Genomic DNA, 19,287 nt, shown 5'->3' with positions numbered 1-19,287 from the left:
ATGAATGGAACAAAGGTAGGTCTAATGGCATAAACTTTAAGTATTTTACTCCGGATTTCGTTTCTTTTTTATTATTATTATTTTTTTCAGATCAAACTAATTTCAATATTAGACAAATATAACCCAAATGAATACAAAATGCTGTTTAAATGATTATTTCATTTATTAAGGGAGGAAAAGCCACCCAAATCTACCTGCTCCCTAAACCTAATAACTGGTTGTGTCTCCTTTGGCCGCATCAACTACAGTCAAGCATTTATTGGGATAATTGCTAATGCGTCTTTCACAGTGCTATGGAGGAATTATGGCCCACTCTTCTTTGCAGAATTGTTTTAATTCAGCCACATTGAAGGGTTTTTTGTTTTTTAGCGTGAGCGACCTGCTTAAGGTTATGCCAAAGCATTTCAATTGGATTTGAGTCCAGACTTTGACGAGACTGTCCAAAACTCTTTTTTTTTTTTTTTTTTAGATGTGGACTTGTTGGTGTGTGTAGAATCACAGTCCTGTTGACCTAAGTGTGCTTGACTTTCAGGGTTTGAGTTAGTGGCCAGATTCTCTAATTCAGGATTGTCTTGTAGAGAGCAGAGTTCATGATTCCATAAATTACGATAAGTTGCCCAGGTCCTGAAGCAGCAAAGTAGGCCCAGACCATCATACTATCACTACTTTAGAATTTATTCTAATAGGCACCAAATCAAAACTGACTAAAGTTCCAACCAGAAGTCTTTCATTATCCAGTGATAACTGTGTTGGCACACCTTCCCCTCCGGTTAAGAGTCTTGGTGTCATCCTCGACAGCACGGCACATATGAATAATATCACTCAGTCTTCTTATTTTCATCTTCATCATATTAACCGCCTTCGTCCTTCAATCACTCCAAACAGTACCGCCATACTTGTCAATGCTTTTGTTCCATCTCGTTTAGATTACTGTGTGTGTCTGACAAGGTAATCAGCAACACAGGGGCACCACAAGGGACCGTCCTCTCCCACTTCCTCTTCACCCTCTACACCACAGACTTCAGCCACTGCACAGAGACCTGCCATATTCAGAGGTTTTCTGATGACTCTGCAGTGGTTGGGTGCATCAGCAGGGATGATGAGATAGAGTACCGGGCTGTGGTCGACTCCTTTGTCACGTGGTGTGAGCAGAATCATCTTCTGCTCAACATGGCAAAGACCAAGGAAGTGATCATGGACTTCAGGAAGACCAGGAAACTCTTGACCCCTGTTTCAATCCAGGGGGTCAGTGTTGACATTGTGGATGACTATAAATACCTCGGAGTATACATTGACAATAAACTGGACTGGGCTAAAAACACCACAGCACTTTACAGGAAGGGCCAGAGTCATCTGTATTTTTTGAGGCGGCTGAGGTACTTCAACATCTGCCAGACAATGCTAAGGATTTTCTATGAGTCTGTTGTGGCCAGTGCAATTCTCTACGCCGTTGCATGCTGGAGGAGCAGGCTGAGGGTCGCAGATGCCAACAGACTCAATAAACTGATCCGTAAGGCCAGTAATGTTATGGGGATGGAGCTGGACTCCCTTACGGTGGTGTCAGAGAGGCGGATGTTGTCCAAAATAAAGACAATGTTGGATAACACCTCCCACCCACTCCATGACATGCTGGTCAGTCACAGGAGCTCGTTCAGTGAGAGACTGAGATTACCAAAAAGCACCACTGAACGACACAGGAAATCATTTCTGCCTGTGGCCATCTCCCCGTACAACTCCTCCACTTAACACACTGTATACCGCAATAGCTACACCCTTTTTTGCACGCGCTCTTCTTTCTTTAGATGTTGTTCTGGGTTTTTTGGTGACCTTCTGGATAAGTTGTCAATGAGTTCTTGGAGTAATTATGGTAGTCGCATCACTACTGGGAATGTTTACCACTCTTCTAAGTTTTCAACATTTGTGGATAATGTCTCTCACCTTGGTTAGAAATGGTTATGTAACCCTTTCCAGACTGACAGATGTCAGTGACTTTGCTCCTTAATTGTTCTTGAGTTCCTTTAGATTGAAGCACAATGTGTTGCTTTTTGCAATATTTCTGTCTACTTCAGATTGGTTTCTATTTACATGATTTCCTGATTAAGAAGGCTGTGATTTACCAAGGGTAGCATTACCTTTCCACATATGGAGCGTGATGGCAAAATGCAAACTGCATCCAGGACAGAAACAACTCAGTTTTGCTGCTAACACAATTTCGGCTCTTTGCAAGCATCTCAGCAGACAGCATGCTAACGCTTAGATAGCCAACAACCCAGAGTGATGTTAAAGCTGATTGAATATTGACCACAGCCCCAGATATGCTGCTTAGTGATGGTGATGACTTTCAAAGCAGAGCCAATGAGAATCGATAAGGATTTTTAATCCATAAGTGATATCGATAATGGAATTGCTAAATTCTTATGAATTCCCATCCCTAGCTTCATCATGCCTTTAAAATGAAATCATTTAAAAATTGATTTTGTAATTACCTGGGTTATCTTTGTCTTACATTAAAATTTGATGAATGCTGAAACATCTAAGGGTGACAAATAAGAGGAAGGGGGGGGGATACTTTTTTTCCCCCAGCACTAGATCATTACATTTTATACTCTTCCAATCGATGGCCTTTTATTCACAGTAATAAAACAAAAAACACAGATCAAATAAGTCAAGACACAAGTATTTTTATACAAATGGCAGTGTATTATTTCATAATTACAAATGTCAGATATGGTACAACAACCAGTGATACAACTTGTACAAGAATTAACAATGACTGCAGTGGTTGAACGACATGACTGTACAGATACAAAATAAAGAAGAAAAATCAAGAAGTCCCAGGCCGAGTTTGAAAACCCATAATCCATCCATCATTTCTCCCTTTCTCGAAAATATTACTTAACTGACAAATCTGGACAAAAGAACGTGAAACCCCGCAAAACCTCCCAGCCTGTGTCGGTGGTCATCCCAAAGCTAGACTTGAGTAAACTAAATAACTTGCGCTTCGAAACGTCGCTGGTGAGCGCCATCCCAGTGTTCGGGAAGTGGCTTGACTCACCATCAGAGTCTTGGAGGAAAGGCAGAAGAGAAGGAATGCGCTTTATGAATTCAAAGACTCAGCTGGTCGCCTTGCGATTCATAAAGATGTCCTCAGATACCAGTGAGATATGTTGGCACTAGAAGGTCATAATTTACATATACAAGGAACCTGAAGTATTACAAACTGATACATGCTTGAGTAATAAAACATATGCATTTTTCTAAACAGGCATTACAATGCACTTAGTGCGGACATTCAAAACTGTTGAGCTGTTTAAAGTTCCTTTACGCAAAGGGATTTCTCTAAGAATGGACGGAAGGATAAAGAGGCTGAAAAAAGGCAGGATGTCAAAAATTAACTTGGTTATTGGCACATTTAATAAAGGCTGTCAGTCTTTCTCTACTAAATTCTTCAGATAACAAAGAAATTCTAATTTAGTTTATGTCGCTTTTGGTATCACTGGCAAAAAAACAAAATAAAAACAAAGCAACAAAAGTTTAAAGACACTTTTCCCATAGTCATTGTCAAAACACACCATTAGTGCAATGGAACGAAAAACAGAATTTCTTCACTGCTATATGGAAGGTGTAAGAGTAAAGATGGTCAAAACAATGATAGAGTCATGGGTGGTGAACACAGTTTAGTTTCCTTGTGAGAATGAGTGAATCAGTTACATGTTAGAAATACATAATTTACAAGGTTTTTGAGGCTAAAGAGCTAAAAGGCTAAAATCTACAGAGGCAAGCAAAATCAGCTTCAAATGTGCCTGAGAGCAACAACAAACGAAATAAAGACACTAAGAAACTCAATGACAAGAAGCCGGCGACAGCTAGATGCACCCATCTGATTCCTGATAATGGAATGTGCAACAGGGGACAAACTCTTAGAATAAGCCACTTCTCCAAATTAGGTAATTACATAGGGGACCTATATGTGTGCCACTTTAAATGTATACAGTTTCAAAAGTGTTAGGAATTGAATCAAGCTCCTACATGATTCTGAAGCGCTGTATTGACAAAATGCAGACTTTGCTTTTCTGTAGAAAAAAAATTGATTAATCATTTAGGTTATACACATAAAACTAACATGTGCAGGTGGGGTATTCACAGCATTAAAAACAGAAGGTGGAAGTAAACAGCAACTGCCTCCAAAGCTAAATTCATAAAATGGGTCTGAAATGCCTCAGAAAAAAGCAAATGGTGAACATGTTTGTTTGTTTTTTTATATATATATATATATAAATGGGGAAAGTAAAGAAAATGTATTTGCTCTTGGCTGATTAACTTGGAAGGAAACAGGGCTGTAGGAAAATGTAAAACAATCTTGTTTCTGCAATTCAGAACTCAACTGATTGTTAATTTCTCGGCATCTGCGCACATGAGCAACTTTCTCAGGTCATTCCTGAGAGAGCAACATCCAAGCTCTGAATATAGTAGTCAAAGGTGCCCATCATCAGTAACAAATTCTACATGTATCTCAAACAGTTATAGCTAGGGAGGATAAATGGAGGCCAACTAGCGATCAGCCAAGCACAAAGGCCAAAGACGGCTGACATCTGAACCAGCTGATCAGGCGCAAGAGTTTTTGTTGTCGTTTCTTTTTTAAAGAAGCAGTTGTCAGCTGCAGGCCAGGTCTATGTTACATTTCCAACATCGCCTCCTTTATCATCTGTCTTCCTGTTCCAACTCAGTCAAATGTGTCCAAACACCCAGAGGCTTTCTGGTCTGCTTAAAGCCATATGCATGCTAAACAATTCAAAACAACTGGACACAGTCAGAAAAGGAAATAAAAGCCAGAGAACACAGCAAAGAAAAAAAGACGAGGAATAGAGATAAATCACCCCAAAAATATTCAACCTAAGTGAATAATGTAACAGACTTTTACTCAATAGCTGTGCATCTAAAAATTAATGTTCTGAGCTTTCGCAGCTCATGAAAAAAAGATTTCTAGAGAGGTCCAGTAATGATGGGGATCAGGCTTCATGTTACTGCAAATGGCCTCCACCATATCATATTTACTATTTAACTCTTACACGTGCTAAATAAACCACAATTAGGAGTAAACTCGCCACCTCTGCTAGAACTGGGTCGGTACAGGCACCTAGAAGACAGTTCACTACACGGCCACCTGCATAACTGGGCTGAAGAGAGGGATCAGATTACCTCAACCAATTTAAATACACAGGGGCAGTAAGTCCTTGAAACAGACAGGAAAAGTTAAGCAGTGTGGCATTAACACAGCAACGGTAGTCTAGATTCATTTTTAACCCCGTTTCATTAGAATCTACACACTTCATTTAGAACTACCTGAGCCTTGAGGCATTTGGAGGCTAGGGCTAGTTTGAAACCAGGCAGAGCTGATGTACTAAAAACATGTCACGCTGGCCAAATCAAAGACAAAATTACAGCTCACAAGAAAACAAAAAGGCCTTATGCTACATTGAGAAAATAAAAAGACTACTGGTACTGTGCTTCTTAAAAACAAAACAAAAAAAAGCTCCCCAACACACTTTATCCATACTCATTCCAAAAGAAAATAAAAAAGGAAATAAAAATGTAAATGTATGCATTCAAGTGGTACTTTTATGGCTTTTTGTACAATACAACCTTTAGTGAAAATATACATCTAGACATAAATTCAAGTACAAATGTACAAAATCTTTAAACTCATACTTTTTTCTTTAATTATAATACACTTTTAATACAGCTCATAAATACAGGTCAACATTCACTGAGTTCCTAAGATTTGCGCTCGGTTGGAGTTTGTGGAGAAGTTCTGCGGCGGAAGGGTGCAGGTGAAGGGAGTGGTTTAAAGTCGCGAGGGCCCTTCAGTCTCGTCATCGCTGTAACTGCCCTCAAAACAGATCTGGGAAGGAGTAAAAGTGAGGATATATCACTAACATTGGAAACCTGCATCGCTGCACCAGCTCACATGTGCAAGATGATGTCACCCTTGCCTGTAACCCTCACTTAACCACATTAGATGTGGTTTTTCGGTAGGGCCAAAGCTGGAATTAGTAAAATACTCAACTGCAAGCGAGTTAGAAGATGACATACTGCAAGACATGCAATTCAACGTATCCATAATAACCAGAATAGAAAGTGGGACTGCTATGTAAATGTGTGCTGTTAAAGCACAAGCTCTCTCTAAAGATGTGAGCAGGCATCTTTTACTGCAAAGAGATGGCTGATCTTTGACTGATGTTCATTTTCTGAATCCAAGAGGGACCAGAGAACAGTGTCTGCAGTCTTCATCTCAGTCTTCTATGATCCTGACAGCTTCCACTAATAAGATAAGTTGGCCTGGAAGTAACCTGAAAGTCTAAAACAGGTCAGGAAGGGAAAAAATTCTGTAACTCTCATTCTCCTTATTATCTCTCATGTTCAGTGCAGCTACTTTTCCACATAGGGCCAGGCATATTTGGATGACTTTTTTTCCCACGATTTAAAACCAGAATTTTTGTATTTACTCTTGTTAAAATTTGTTTGATAACCTGAAACACCCAAGTGTGATGAGTATACAAAAAAAAAACAAAAACCCAGAAGACATCAGGAAGGGCGCAAATACTTTTTCATGACTTGATACACTATATACACACAATATTGCCCCACCTAAACCATGGGACCCTAAAGGGCAGTAAGGGATCACGTATCTTCTTATTCAAATCTCTGGGATCAAACAGAAGTTGTGACAAAAAAGGTAGGAATCTGTGTGAAATTACAAGAATTCAAGGGAAGTTTAAAGCACAATATAAGGTCCAGTAATAACAAACAGGAGGGACATAGTGAAAATACCCTGTAAGCTGAACAATCCTGCAAACAAACATGCTGTTAGAATCATTTATCATCACTGAATTTACATCACTATTAGCACATCCCCTAAGCACAAATCACCCCTTAAGAATATGCAAAGCTTTAGTGAGGAAGGGTTACAAAGAGAAGACGGGCCTTATTCAAACAAAGTTTCACAGCTTAGAGATAATATTTCAACATGCTGAGTTTGGATAAGGCCTTGGGAAAAAAAAGAAGCAAGGAAAGTAGGAAGAAAGGAAGTACCTTAGCCCCCACCCCCTCGCACAGTTGCCGGAGCACTAGCACTTGCCTCTCTTCTGAACAGGCGGTAGAAGAAGCCTCTCTTTGGTGGAGGGTTAGGCCGGTTCATGTCCAGGTCTGGGCACAGTGTCCCGTCTGTCTCGTAAACGTTGATTTCTTTGAAGCACTCCATCTCGATCATCTACACACACAAAGAGAGTGTGAGTAATTAAACCTCAAACAGGTGGAAATTAGTTAGTAGTCAAATCTGCTGCAAGGAATCTTTTGTCTTTTGAGATGCTCCCTGCTAATAAACACACACATAAAAATTAATATGTTGAACATTTTGAAAATAAAGTCTAAATTTCAAGGTTAAAGCCAAAAATGTATTTTGAAAAAAGGGGAAATGTGGAGATTATCGTTGTTGTTGCAAGACAAACTGCCATGTTTGCTATACCCTCTACAAAACGCAATGTTTAGAGCACCCAGTTAAACAAATTGATTGGTCGTCTCGTGATATAAAATACATCCACTTTATTGCACGAAGGTGTAACCATCGATAACCTTGCATCTGTCCATTGCCAGCCCTTTCCTTTTGTCCGCTCTTTCAGGTTGTGTTTGTCCGTCGGACCAGATGCAGCTTTTTGCACCATCTTTTCATCGTCCTCATATTTATCACCACACTTTATGTGCTAAAAGAGAAATCATTTCTTTCTTGGTTACAAGAAAGGGCGAAGGTGGCTCAAGAGTTGGGAGTTCGTCTTGTAATCGGAAGGTTGCCGGTTCGAGCCCCGGCTCGGACAGTCTCGGTCGTTGTGTCCTTGGGCAAGACACTTCACCTACCGCCTACTGGTGTTGGCCAGAGGGGCCGATGGCGCGATATGGCAGCCTCGCTTTTGTCAGCCTGCCCCAGGGCAGCTGTGGCTACAACTGTAGCTTGCCTCCACCAGTGTGTGAATGGGTGGATGACTGGATGTGTAAAGCGCTATACAAATTTGCCATTTACAAAAACCAATTCTTGAGTATGATTTCACTAACTCAGAGGGTACAGAAACTGCGGCAGTTTGCCTTGAAGCAAAGACTGTAATCTCCACATTTCAACTTTTTTCTCAAAATAAAATTACAACTTTAATCTTGAAATTTCAGCTTTATCCTCAAATTGGTCGTTAATATTTTTTTCTTATCGTGGCCTTAATACTCCTTCGTAGGAGTGACTGTCATTCCCTCTCCATTCACGTTGGACATTTAGGACATAACTGAACACCTGCACTTACACACATGCGCCAACTTCACATGCAATGTACACTTATTATTACTCTGTCATCCAAATTCATCTTAAAGCAGAGTGCACATCATTTATGCAGGTGTTTCTATGTGCTGTGGTCGTAAACAATGACATCATCTCAACGGCCTGAGCTCGCAGTACCTCGTTCTGCCAAGGGATGGAGACACTGCCTGTGACAAACTTGGAATAAAAGTCGTCATCTGTGGGGTCAAGGTTCACGCCTTTGACAGTGGAGAACTGCTCAATGTCCAGGACATCTTTACAGTACACAGCTCGAGGCTAACAGAGAAAAAAAGAAGGAGAGCATTGGAATGACTCAGTAATGTCTGAATGATAAGGGAAACGCTAAACCAGACATACAGTGGGGCAAAAAAGTATTTAGTCAGCCACCGATTGTGCAAGTTCCCCCACCTAAAATGATGACAGAGGTCAGTAATTTGCACCAGAGGTACACTTCAACTGTGAGAGACAGAATGTGAAAAATAAACCCATGAATCCACATGGTAGGATTTGTAAAGAATTTATTCGTAAATCAGGGTGGAAAATAAGTATTTGGTCAATAACAAAAATACAACTCAATACTTTGTAACATAACCTTTGTTGGCAATAACAGAGGTCAAACGTTTACTATAGGTCTTTACCAGGTTTGCACACACAGTAGCTGGTATTTTGGCCCATTCCTCCATGCAGATCTTCTCGAGAGCAGTGATGTTTTGGGGCTGTCGCCGAGCAACACGGACTTTCAACTCCCGCCACAGATTTTCTATGAGGTTGAGGTCTGGAGACTGGCTAGGCCACTCCAGGACTTTCAAATGCTTCTTACGGAGCCACTCCTTTGTTGCCCGGGCTGTGTGTTTTGGATCATTGTCATGTTGGAAGACCCAGCCTCGTTTCATCTTCAAAGTTCTCACTGATGGAAGGAGGTTTTGGCTCAAAATCTCACGATACATGGCCCCATTCATTCTGTCCTTAACACGGATCAGTCGTCCTGTCCCCTTGGCAGAAAAACAGCCCCATAGCATGATGTTTCCACCCCCATGCTTCACAGTAGGTATGGTGTTCTTGGGATGCAACTCAGTATTCTTCTTCCTCCAAACACGATGAGTTGAGTTTATACCAAAAAGTTCTACTTTGGTTTCATCTGACCACATGACATTCTCCCAATCCTCTGCTGTATCATCCATGTGCTCTCTGGCAAACTTCAGACGGGCCTGGACATGCACTGGCTTCAGCAGCGGAACACGTCTGGCACTGCGGGATTTGATTCCCTGCCGTTGTAGTGTGTTACTGATGGTGACCTTTGTTACTTTGGTCCCAGCTCTCTGCAGGTCATTCATCAGGTCCCCCCGTGTGGTTCTGGGATCTTTGCTCACCGTTCTCATGATCATTTTGACCCCACGGGATGAGATCTTGCGTGGAGCCCCAGATCGAGGGAGATTATCAGTGGTCTTGTATGTCTTCCATTTTCTGATGATTGCTCCCACAGTTGATTTTTTCACACCAAGCTGCTTGCCTATTGTAGATTCACTCTTCCCAGTCTGGTGCAGGTCTACAATACTTTTCCTGGTGTCCTTCGAAAGCTCTTTGGTCTTGGCCATGGCGGAGTTTGGAGTCTGACTGTTTGAGGCTGTGGACAGGTGTCTTTTATACAGATGATGAGTTCAAACAGGTGCCATTCATACAGGTAACGAGTGGGGGACAGAAAAGCTTCTTACAGAAGACGTTACAGGTCTGTGAGAGCCAGAGATTTTCCGTGTTCGAGGTGACCAAATACTTATTTTCCACCCTAATTTACGAATAAATTCTTTACAAATCCTACCATGTGGATTCATGGATTTTTTTTTCACATTCTGTCTCTCACAGTTGAAGTGTACCTCTGGTGCAAATTACTGACCTCTGTCATCATTTTAAGTGGGGGAACTTGCACAATCGGTGGCTGACTAAATACTTTTTTGCCCCACTGTAAGTGAAATCAGATGGATTCTTGATTAACATGAACTCTTCACATGCTTAGGATTTCCACAGTGCTCTGTTTTTCCTCAATGTGGCCTACTCTTGTGTATAACCCAAAATAGAACCACAGATAACACTATCTATTTTCAACTATTGATTTAACCCCTTAGGTCAGTACTCTCCCTCCCTCATTCCATTTACGGCACTGAAAATCCAATGACTTTCACTTTTTTTTCTTTTCTTTTTTCTTTTTTTTTTTTTTTTTATCTCTAAATCCCAGTTAAAGAAAACATAAACCAAAAACAAAATTACAGTGCTACAGAGTTTCTGGTTAAACTAAATTTATCTGGGAACATCATTGCCATTAAAGAAGGGCAGCTAACATAACGACAGTGAAATTACACACCCACTTCTCACCATGATAACAAGCTGCTTATGTGCGTTTGTTTACTGTGACAGTGGCATTTCCTGCAGAGTTTTTCCAAGCTCTGAAATGTTCCTGTGTGTACTGTGAGTTTGGAGATGTGAGGCTCTTACATCTGGGATGAAGGGAGGGTCCAACATGTTGGCCTCCAGTCGTTTAAAGTTGATATTTCTGAAGATGGGGTGCTGCTTGACCTCTATGGCCCCGCCACCCTGACAGCCCAGTCTCTCCTTGGGGTCCTTGGCCAGGAGCTAAGACACAGCAAAAGAAGAGGAAGAAGGAAGACACTTATAAACACTGCAACCTTCAAGAATGATCTGCATTTGGCTCAATTGACCGAGGTAGATAATTTTATTGCCTTATACATTTCTCACTAGAAAGGACATCAAATTAAAAAACCCATTTAATAAATCACACACAAAGAAGAGGGAGGAGGTTTCCTGTGATGCAGGCTTTTACGACTAATCCCTCCAGTTCAGTGTATACAAAACACACATAGCTGAGTTGCATGTAATCCTCTTGACTGTTTGTTTCCGACCCCACATAATCTAATAAAGACTACGCAAATCCATATGCTCAAAGGTTAATGCAGCTCTATTATGGCTAGAATTAGAGAGCGTCACTGTAAGGACTTCTGGGTAATATTACCAGCACACCACCTACAGTGCAGCAGGCTGACGGTGCGGATTGAGGGCTGTTGAGTGGTTTGATACTAGCAGACACTCTCACTGGCCCCGTTGTCATCCTGATGCCGATCGCTTTCACAACCACCAAACCGGCGGCGTCTCACTTTTCACCACATCTTTTACGCTCTCTCTCTCTGGTTGTCCTTCGTTTCTCTTGTCCTTGTGCAACTCTCGTCCAATTTACACCAGGATTCAAAGCAGATTTTCACTCTCGCTTTCTCCTCTTGAAAAATCACATCACTTGTCTATTTTGGGATGTGGTAATAGCCATCTCTTTGGCACAGCAGATATGGTCCCCCACCACCCCCACCCCTCTCCTTTGCTGCATTCTCTCCTCTTCCTTATTTTCTTTCTCCCATTTCTTGCTGAACCCTTTCGTCTCCCTGCTCCCCCAACAACTCCTCTCCCTGGGGAGTCTTTAAATCTGCTGAACCGTGGGTCACAATGTTCCACGGCGTCACACAAAAAAATGTACCAATGCTGCTTATAAGCAGAGCAGCTCAGTGGCTCCATCATGGAGATTGTGTCAGACAGAGGAGGGGGGGAGAGATAAGCTAAGTGAGCTGAAAGGAGCAGCTCATCTCCTTAAACAAACTGAGACACAGGGTGAAATGACCATGTATCATGTGAATTAGGTAAACAAAGCTTTTCAGCTTTTTTCAGCTCACTGTTTTGTCTTTACAGTGAATTCCAGCCAGTAAAACTGAAAGTGCTCGCCCAAGCCAGTGGTGTGATTCCACCAGATGCAACTCCTCTGAAAGTCTATTTTTGACAGGAGCCGCGTTGAGGCGCACAGAGCAGAAAAGAAAGGCAGGGAATGCAGGAACATCATATAGCACACAGCTTAAACATACCGTCCAAAAGCTGACTGTCACAATCCCGCCACAATGACACAAAAGGAAAAAAAACAACATCCAACCAAAAGCATCCATGGCTGCCCGTAAAACAACATGCATGACCTTGACCTGGAGGCACAAGATAAAATAGGTGATAACTGTTTGCAAGCGGAATTCTGACCAATACTACAGCATTAATTGTGATTCCTGTGAATTGGGATCGATAGATAGACTAAGAATACCTTGGCATGGCAATTTCTTCTGACGATGCTGTCTGTGTTTATTATTATTTTTTTTTTATTAACCTTTATTTAACCAGGAAAAGTCCCATTGAGATTAAAAACCTCTTTTGCAAGGGAGTCCTGGCCAAGAGGCGACAACACGTTGAAATTACAAAAGTTGAGAGCTCAGTGGATCTGCGTTCGACTACTCCGCCTAGGCTGCACTGTCGAGCGCAGATACACTGAGCGCAGCGCAAGCTAGCAAGACAGAAGCTAAGCTCGTTGCAACATGGCAAATGCCTCAACGCTACCCGAAATTGAACCTCCTCCACCCTCATTCCGATCTGGCGTTTGGAACTATCTTGGTTTTCATGTGAGTATGACCCTGATGGTAAGTGCGTCATGGACACAAGTAAAACAGTATGCCGGATGTGCCACGCAATTCTCAGTTGGTGGGAACTAGTGCGCAGTTAGCTTGTTAACGTGTTGACGCCGTCCAGCCCCACGCACGGGGCGATCCGCGGTAACTCGTTAACAGAGATTTTCCGCGTTATGACGTTAAAGTCATTTTAACGAGATTAACGGTGATGGATATTTACGCCGACATCATCCTAATGCAAAGACAAGTGGAAGCAGACAAAACAACAAGCAGCATGCTACAAACTTTACCGGAGTCATTTAGACAGCCGTTAGCACATGATTCTCCGTATGGGGACCTGCTATGTTTAATATGCTGCTGAGAATATAGCCCAGAAGAAGCGTAAAGTATAGCTTTTATTTTGAAAAGAGCCATTTCTCTGTAATAAACTCTTTTCCAAAGATGAGGGATTTCTCGATCAGATAGGTTTATTTACTTTTTTTAAATTATTTTGTTGTTTCAGCAACATTACATTTAAAAACTGTACTTTTGAGTTAAAATATATATTTATAATTTTAATAAATGACAAATTAAAAAGGCATGAACATTTTTTTGTATTGAAAAAATATCAAACCGTGACACCCAAGTATCGAACCGAACCGTGAATTTTGTGTATCGTTACACCCCTACTATAAATTATATATATATATATATATATATATATATATATATATATATATATATATATATATATATATATATATATATATATATATATATATATATATATATATATATATATATATATATATACACATACATACATACATACATACACACACACACACATATGTGTATATATATATATGTATGTGTATATATATATATATATGTATATATGTATGTGTGTATATATATATATATATATATATATATATATATATATATATATATATATATATATATATATATATATATATATATATATATATATAAATAAATAAAACTAAACTGAAAAATCTCATCATTGTTTCCAGGATCAGCAGCTATGTCAGCTAAAATGAAGGTAAAACTGATAAACCCTCCACCAACTCAACCCCAGTTTCTCCAGGTCAATGCTCTGGATACTGATGGGAGACACTGCAAAGCTTCTTATGACAGCAGATACATAGGTGCCATTCTGGAACAGCTGGACTAACTGTGGAACATGAATGGGCTACAGGCACAGTTACAGGTCTCATACTAACAGCAGTGACAAGGACATTGGCAAAAAGCAAAACCAGTCACAGGGTTTTGCTTTAGCAATAGTCTCTGCAATCCCTTTCCCTTTTTTGGGGGTTTTGTGGTTGCTGCCTCTCCAGTGCACCTGTTGCCACCAAAGCAGGTGACAGATTCAGAACTTTTCAATATTTCCTAATTTGACAGAAAGATGAAGTTTAACTTACTTCAAATAAAATGTTCCCTTAAGTTGTTGAGCAGTGTAGTCGTCTACCTCAGTGTAAACAGTGTAGCTTTTTCACAAACAGAGAACTAGGCACACACTGACAGAAAAAATGTGCAGTACGGTAATCTTGGCTTGCCTCTCACCCACTAATTTTCTCCTTCCTACCTGAACTGAATGAATGAATATAGTTAAAAACTAATGTGTAGAATTTGGTCCACGTTAACTCAATATATAAAATAAAAACACCTCTTTAAAGATCTTATAGTAATTTAGAAATTAAGAATTTGTAGTAACATAACTTTACTGTAAAATTCAGCAAACGAGTTTTTCTTTAAACCAAATAAAAGCTAATAAATGAACAAAGAAAGAAATAATGCTACTCAGAACATAAAAGTTGCTACATATGACAATAATGACACGCTATATAAAAAGACCTGAATATTAAGTCATTGCTGCCACCACATCACTTTGTATCTTCATTTGCATTTGTTGGTTCCCGTCCTTCCACCTTTCACCTATTCTCAAAACTCTCGCTGTCATTTCTTCAGCCTCACCTGTCTGCAGATGTCTTTCGCCTCCTCAGAGAACTTATCAGAATATTCCTCCTGGTCCTCCCGCACTCGTCTGTCCACCTCCTCACGCTTGACACGTTCCTTGCGCTTGCGGAAAGGTGACTGGCCCTGGATCATCTCAAAGATCAGACAGCCCAGCCCCCACCAGTCCGGACTGAAGGTGTAGCTCTCATTCTGGATCACCTCGGGTGCTGAAATGGGAAGGAGTCATGAAGGGTGAGGAAAACTGACAGACAGCTGTAAAATCGGAACTTGAAATGTTGGCTTAACGTCGAATCGCATTTTTCCAGAAATTTCAGCGTTGCCAAAAAACCACCATACACACGGCCCGTTTTACTGACAGTGTCACAAAATGAGAGGACGTGGTATGCTCATCATTAGGTCTCAGGTGGCCATAAAACTCAAGAGCTGCCAGTATGTCCAATACAATAAAACAGAATAATATTATCATAGGTTGTTCTGTCTCGACTCTAGCATATGGCACATTCAGTTCAATTTAATTTATGTAGCATGACTTCACAATTACAACAATCACCTCAACATACTTGCACATTGTTTTTAGATGTGAGAATGTGCCAGACTTTGGTCTTTTACAAGTCTTGTCAAACTCTTCCAGTGTATCGGAGGCATAAGGAGAACTGAGATAGATGCTGAAGTTCAAATAAGGAAACCCAATACATGTGAAGAGAAGTTAGCAGAACAGTGCTGTGATTTTGCTAAATCAGTGCCCTGAGCAAAGACTTGAGAACAAAAAGGAGGAAGAAGATCGACATCACTGGGCACAATGCAATGAAAAGGAACCAGTTCTTACCCATGTATCCAACGGTGCCTACTCTCCCTCGTATCGTCTCCCCTTCAGGGATTTGCACAGCAAGGCCCAAGTCTGAAATTCGAATATGTCCTAAACGATACCCACAGAAAAATCGCAAAATGAGAGAGTGTTCAATTTATGTTTCAGATTTAAATGCATGCTTTCTTAACAATAATTTTCAAGTTATAACTTACAAGGCACACGACAACATGCACACAAGACATCCACAGTGCCGTGGAAATGGCCACGTTACACTGACTTGGAACAGAAGCGGGGAGAAGGAGAACGAGGGGAAAAGAGCGGTGCTAAAAATGAGCACATTCCTCAATTTCAAGATATGCCCAATTTGGAGAATAAATGATCTAAGTGTGAGTCAGAGGAAAGAGCGTGATGTGAGAAACTTGAGATGACTTTTCAGCCCCAAAAGATGGGGAGACGTTCTGCTGCTGGGCTTGAACATTATGAACACGACAAGTTACAAAGTGCGTGTTTGTTTTGGACATTATGAGCCACAAGTTACAGAAAAAAAATAACGACAAAACAAAAAAATGTCTTTGGAACACACGTGAAGTAAATTAAACAAGAAAGCAACAGTGAAAAAAGAGCTAGGACATACCACGGTCATCCAGAAGGATGTTTTCAGGTTTCAGATCCCTGTAAAGAGAAAAAAAAAATGACACATTAGAGATGAATTCTGATTTTGTGATAATTTTAACAACAGGGAGAGAACATTAAACCCTTGGATAAATATTTGTATTATTTATGAATTTACTATTCTGTTTTCATTAGTTGACTCTTCTCTTCTTGAGCTACTACAGCCTTTCATGTATCATATATCTTTATTTGCTTCATTTATTGCACTGGCCTGTAATCTCCTGGCTGAAGCTTTAAAACTTAAGCCTTTTTTAATTAAGCCCAGTCTATTCTATTCTATTTAACTTGCACAGCAACATGTTATTTTACTCTTTTGTAATCAAATCTATCGGACTGCTGCCAACTTAAAACCACAATGCCAACTGTGAAGGTTACTGTAACACATGCTGAGATCAAGACGCACGGCATGTTGTTATAACTACACCGGCCATGTGCATGTGGGTCTTTTAAGAACATCAGTGTTTATGTTAACATTACTCTCAGGCCCCATTGAGTTTGACATGTGAATTACACCTCACTGAAATCAGTACACCATTAATCTGGTCACACTTCATCATTCAAGATTTCCTTCTGCACCCTTCCCACTGTTACCCTCCGGTGGAATAAATCGCTTCATAACACCAGAGCTGGAACAAATGGTTGGAAATAGTGCTGGGTTTTTTGTTGTTGTTTTTTCAGCCATCTTGAGCACTGAAGTTTGCCACTTAGGTCTTTTTCCTCAATGTATCCATATTATATTACTTTGCTGGGTTAAATTTGTTTTCAAAACGCACATTATTATTCTCTTACTGTACATTGTTACTGTACATATCTTATCACCCCTGGCCTGTTATGCACCATTATAGTTCCTGTTTCTTTAAGGTCAGACTGGGCCCAGTTTGCTTTGACTGGTCTGTTGGAATGACAAAAATGAGGCACAGCTGGTTACATAATGGCGTAAGGTTAAACTATAGCTCCAACCACAGTATAGCCACTGAGATTTTTGATGGCTGTGATGACTTGGAAATCCCAAGTTATACTTTTATGTTTATATATGTCATCTATTTTTAATCTAAATGTGACTTTTTTCTTTATAAAAAGGAACATCCTGGTGTATTTAATATGAGAGGTTTTTTTAATGCAGCTACAGAAAATTAAGATGGTACACAAGCTTAGGACAGAAGGCTACGCCCTCACAGTAGCTGAAAAATATAGCTAACATTGCAGCACAGACATAAATTTGTCACACGGCATAATTAGTACAAGTTCAGGATTTTAACACTTAATAGCTGCAGATTGAAAAATAGCCTGGTTTACATTAGTCTTTATGAGCTTCTGTCACTATTTTACAGTTGTTCCCTTGTCTGATTAGAAAAACAGAAAAGCGTGTCAGGGAGAATGGGTTTATTAGGAATTCTGCTGTTTTAAAATACAGTTTATAGAAGTACACAGAGTGGAAGAGAATAAACAGACGGTAATATTAGTCCAATTTACCCTTAGCCACACTCGAATGTATCTCCAAATATATATCATGTTTGGATATTGTATATTTCCTACATATTAATTTCATTGGACGCTTTGCTCAGCCGGTAACAGAAAATTTGGTGTGCTATAGCTCAGACATTTCACAGTTAAAAGTGATGAAAACCAGCTCTATCAAGGAAATAATGGCAGGCTATCCAGGTGCAGATGGGTGCATCTGGATTTAGCTGGAGCAGCTCTTCATTCTTTGTTTAACTGCATTTTAAAGTAGACTCTTAGTGGGTATTATGCCACCAAAGTTACATAGATACCAGAAAGGTTTGGACTACAAACAAACTTTTTTGCAGCTTAACTGCAGTGTTTTCTGATGTTGAAAATAACCACATTTCATCTAAGACCACTATAGGCAAAAACAATTTCTATTCCATCTGTAGTAATTCATATTTGGCAGAAGGCTTCACCTTTCCATTCACATACTTGGAAAGGCAGAGGCGGGGGAGCAGCAACAAGACAGTCAGCCACAATCAAATATGGAAACATGACATGAAATATGGAGCTGGGTTCCAAGCAGCTTGCAGATCTATACTGAAGGTAGGATAAGGCAGCTTAAAGTATGCCTTATGTGAGATTTACTAGTTAGATTTGTACAAGGATCTTAGCTGAGCCACTGGGTGATGTGGGTTAGCACTGAGATCAGGTGATTTATCAGGATCTTGAACTTGACAGAACTGAACTGCCAGAAGTAATGTTGGGCATGGACTTTAGCCTTTGTAACTTTCCAAAGGTTTTACAAGCACTTTAAAATAGTATCCTAAAAATTTGCAATACAGGGAGTGCAGAATTATTAGGCAAATGAGTATTTTGTCCACATCATCCTCTTCATGCATGTTGTCTTACTCCAAGCTGTATAGGCTCGAAAGCCTACTACCAATTAAGCATATTAGGTGATGTGCAACTCTGTAATGAGAAGGGGTGTGGTCTAATGACATCAACACCCTATATCAGGTGTGCATAATTATTAGGCAACGTCCTTTCCTTTGGCAAAATGGGTCAAAAGAAGGACTTGACAGGCTCAGAAAAGTCAAAAATAGTGAGATATCTTGCAGAGGGATGCAGCAGTCTCAAACTTGCAAAGCTTCTGAAGCGTGATCATCGAACAATCAAGCGTTTCATTCAAAATAGTCAACAGGGTCGCAAGAAGCGTGTGGAAAAACCAAGGCGCAAAATAACTGCCCATGAACTGAGAAAAGTCAAGCGTGCAGCTGCCAAGATGCCACTTGCCACCAGTTTGGCCATATTTCAGAGCTGCAACATCACTGGAGTGCCCAAAAGCACAAGGTGTGCAATACTCAGAGACATGGCCAAGGTAAGAAAGGCTGAAAGACGACCACCACTGAACAAGACACACAAGCTGAAACGTCAAGACTGGGCCAAGAAATATCTCAAGACTGGTTTTTCTAAGGTTTTATGGACTGATGAAATGAGAGTGAGTCTTGATGGGCCAGATGGATGGG

General features: G+C 40.4%; 1 protein-coding gene across 2 annotated transcripts in view; it reads right to left on the bottom strand.

Moving 5' to 3' along the window:
* Window positions 1-4,267: 4,267 nt before the first annotated feature.
* The window catches only part of grk4 (G protein-coupled receptor kinase 4), a 54,111-nt gene continuing 39,091 nt past the window's right edge, over window positions 4,268-19,287 (bottom strand). Inside the window, exons 10-16 of one of the 2 annotated variants that reach the window (XM_085460252.1) lie at window positions 16,275-16,312; window positions 15,659-15,748; window positions 14,830-15,038; window positions 10,844-10,981; window positions 8,495-8,632; window positions 7,139-7,270; window positions 4,268-5,902 (exon numbers count right to left, since the gene is read on the bottom strand). In XM_085460252.1, coding sequence (XP_085316378.1) covers window positions 5,846-5,902; window positions 7,139-7,270; window positions 8,495-8,632; window positions 10,844-10,981; window positions 14,830-15,038; window positions 15,659-15,748; window positions 16,275-16,312 — 802 coding nt within the window. In that variant the 3' untranslated portion in view covers window positions 4,268-5,845. Of the gene's footprint in view, window positions 5,903-7,092; window positions 7,271-8,494; window positions 8,633-10,843; window positions 10,982-14,829; window positions 15,039-15,658; window positions 15,749-16,274; window positions 16,313-19,287 lie in introns of both variants that reach the window. The other variant, XM_085460253.1, reaches the window with a different exon arrangement.

The sequence above is a fragment of the Copadichromis virginalis genome, linkage group LG6 (assembly GCF_057382275.1).
Source record: "Copadichromis virginalis isolate Kocher_CV1m ecotype Utaka linkage group LG6, C_Virginalis_male_GT1.1, whole genome shotgun sequence".
Lineage (NCBI taxonomy): Eukaryota > Metazoa > Chordata > Actinopteri > Cichliformes > Cichlidae > Copadichromis > Copadichromis virginalis.
The sequence above is the reverse complement of the archived record's forward strand: the minus strand, read 5'-3'. Positions and strand labels throughout refer to the sequence as shown.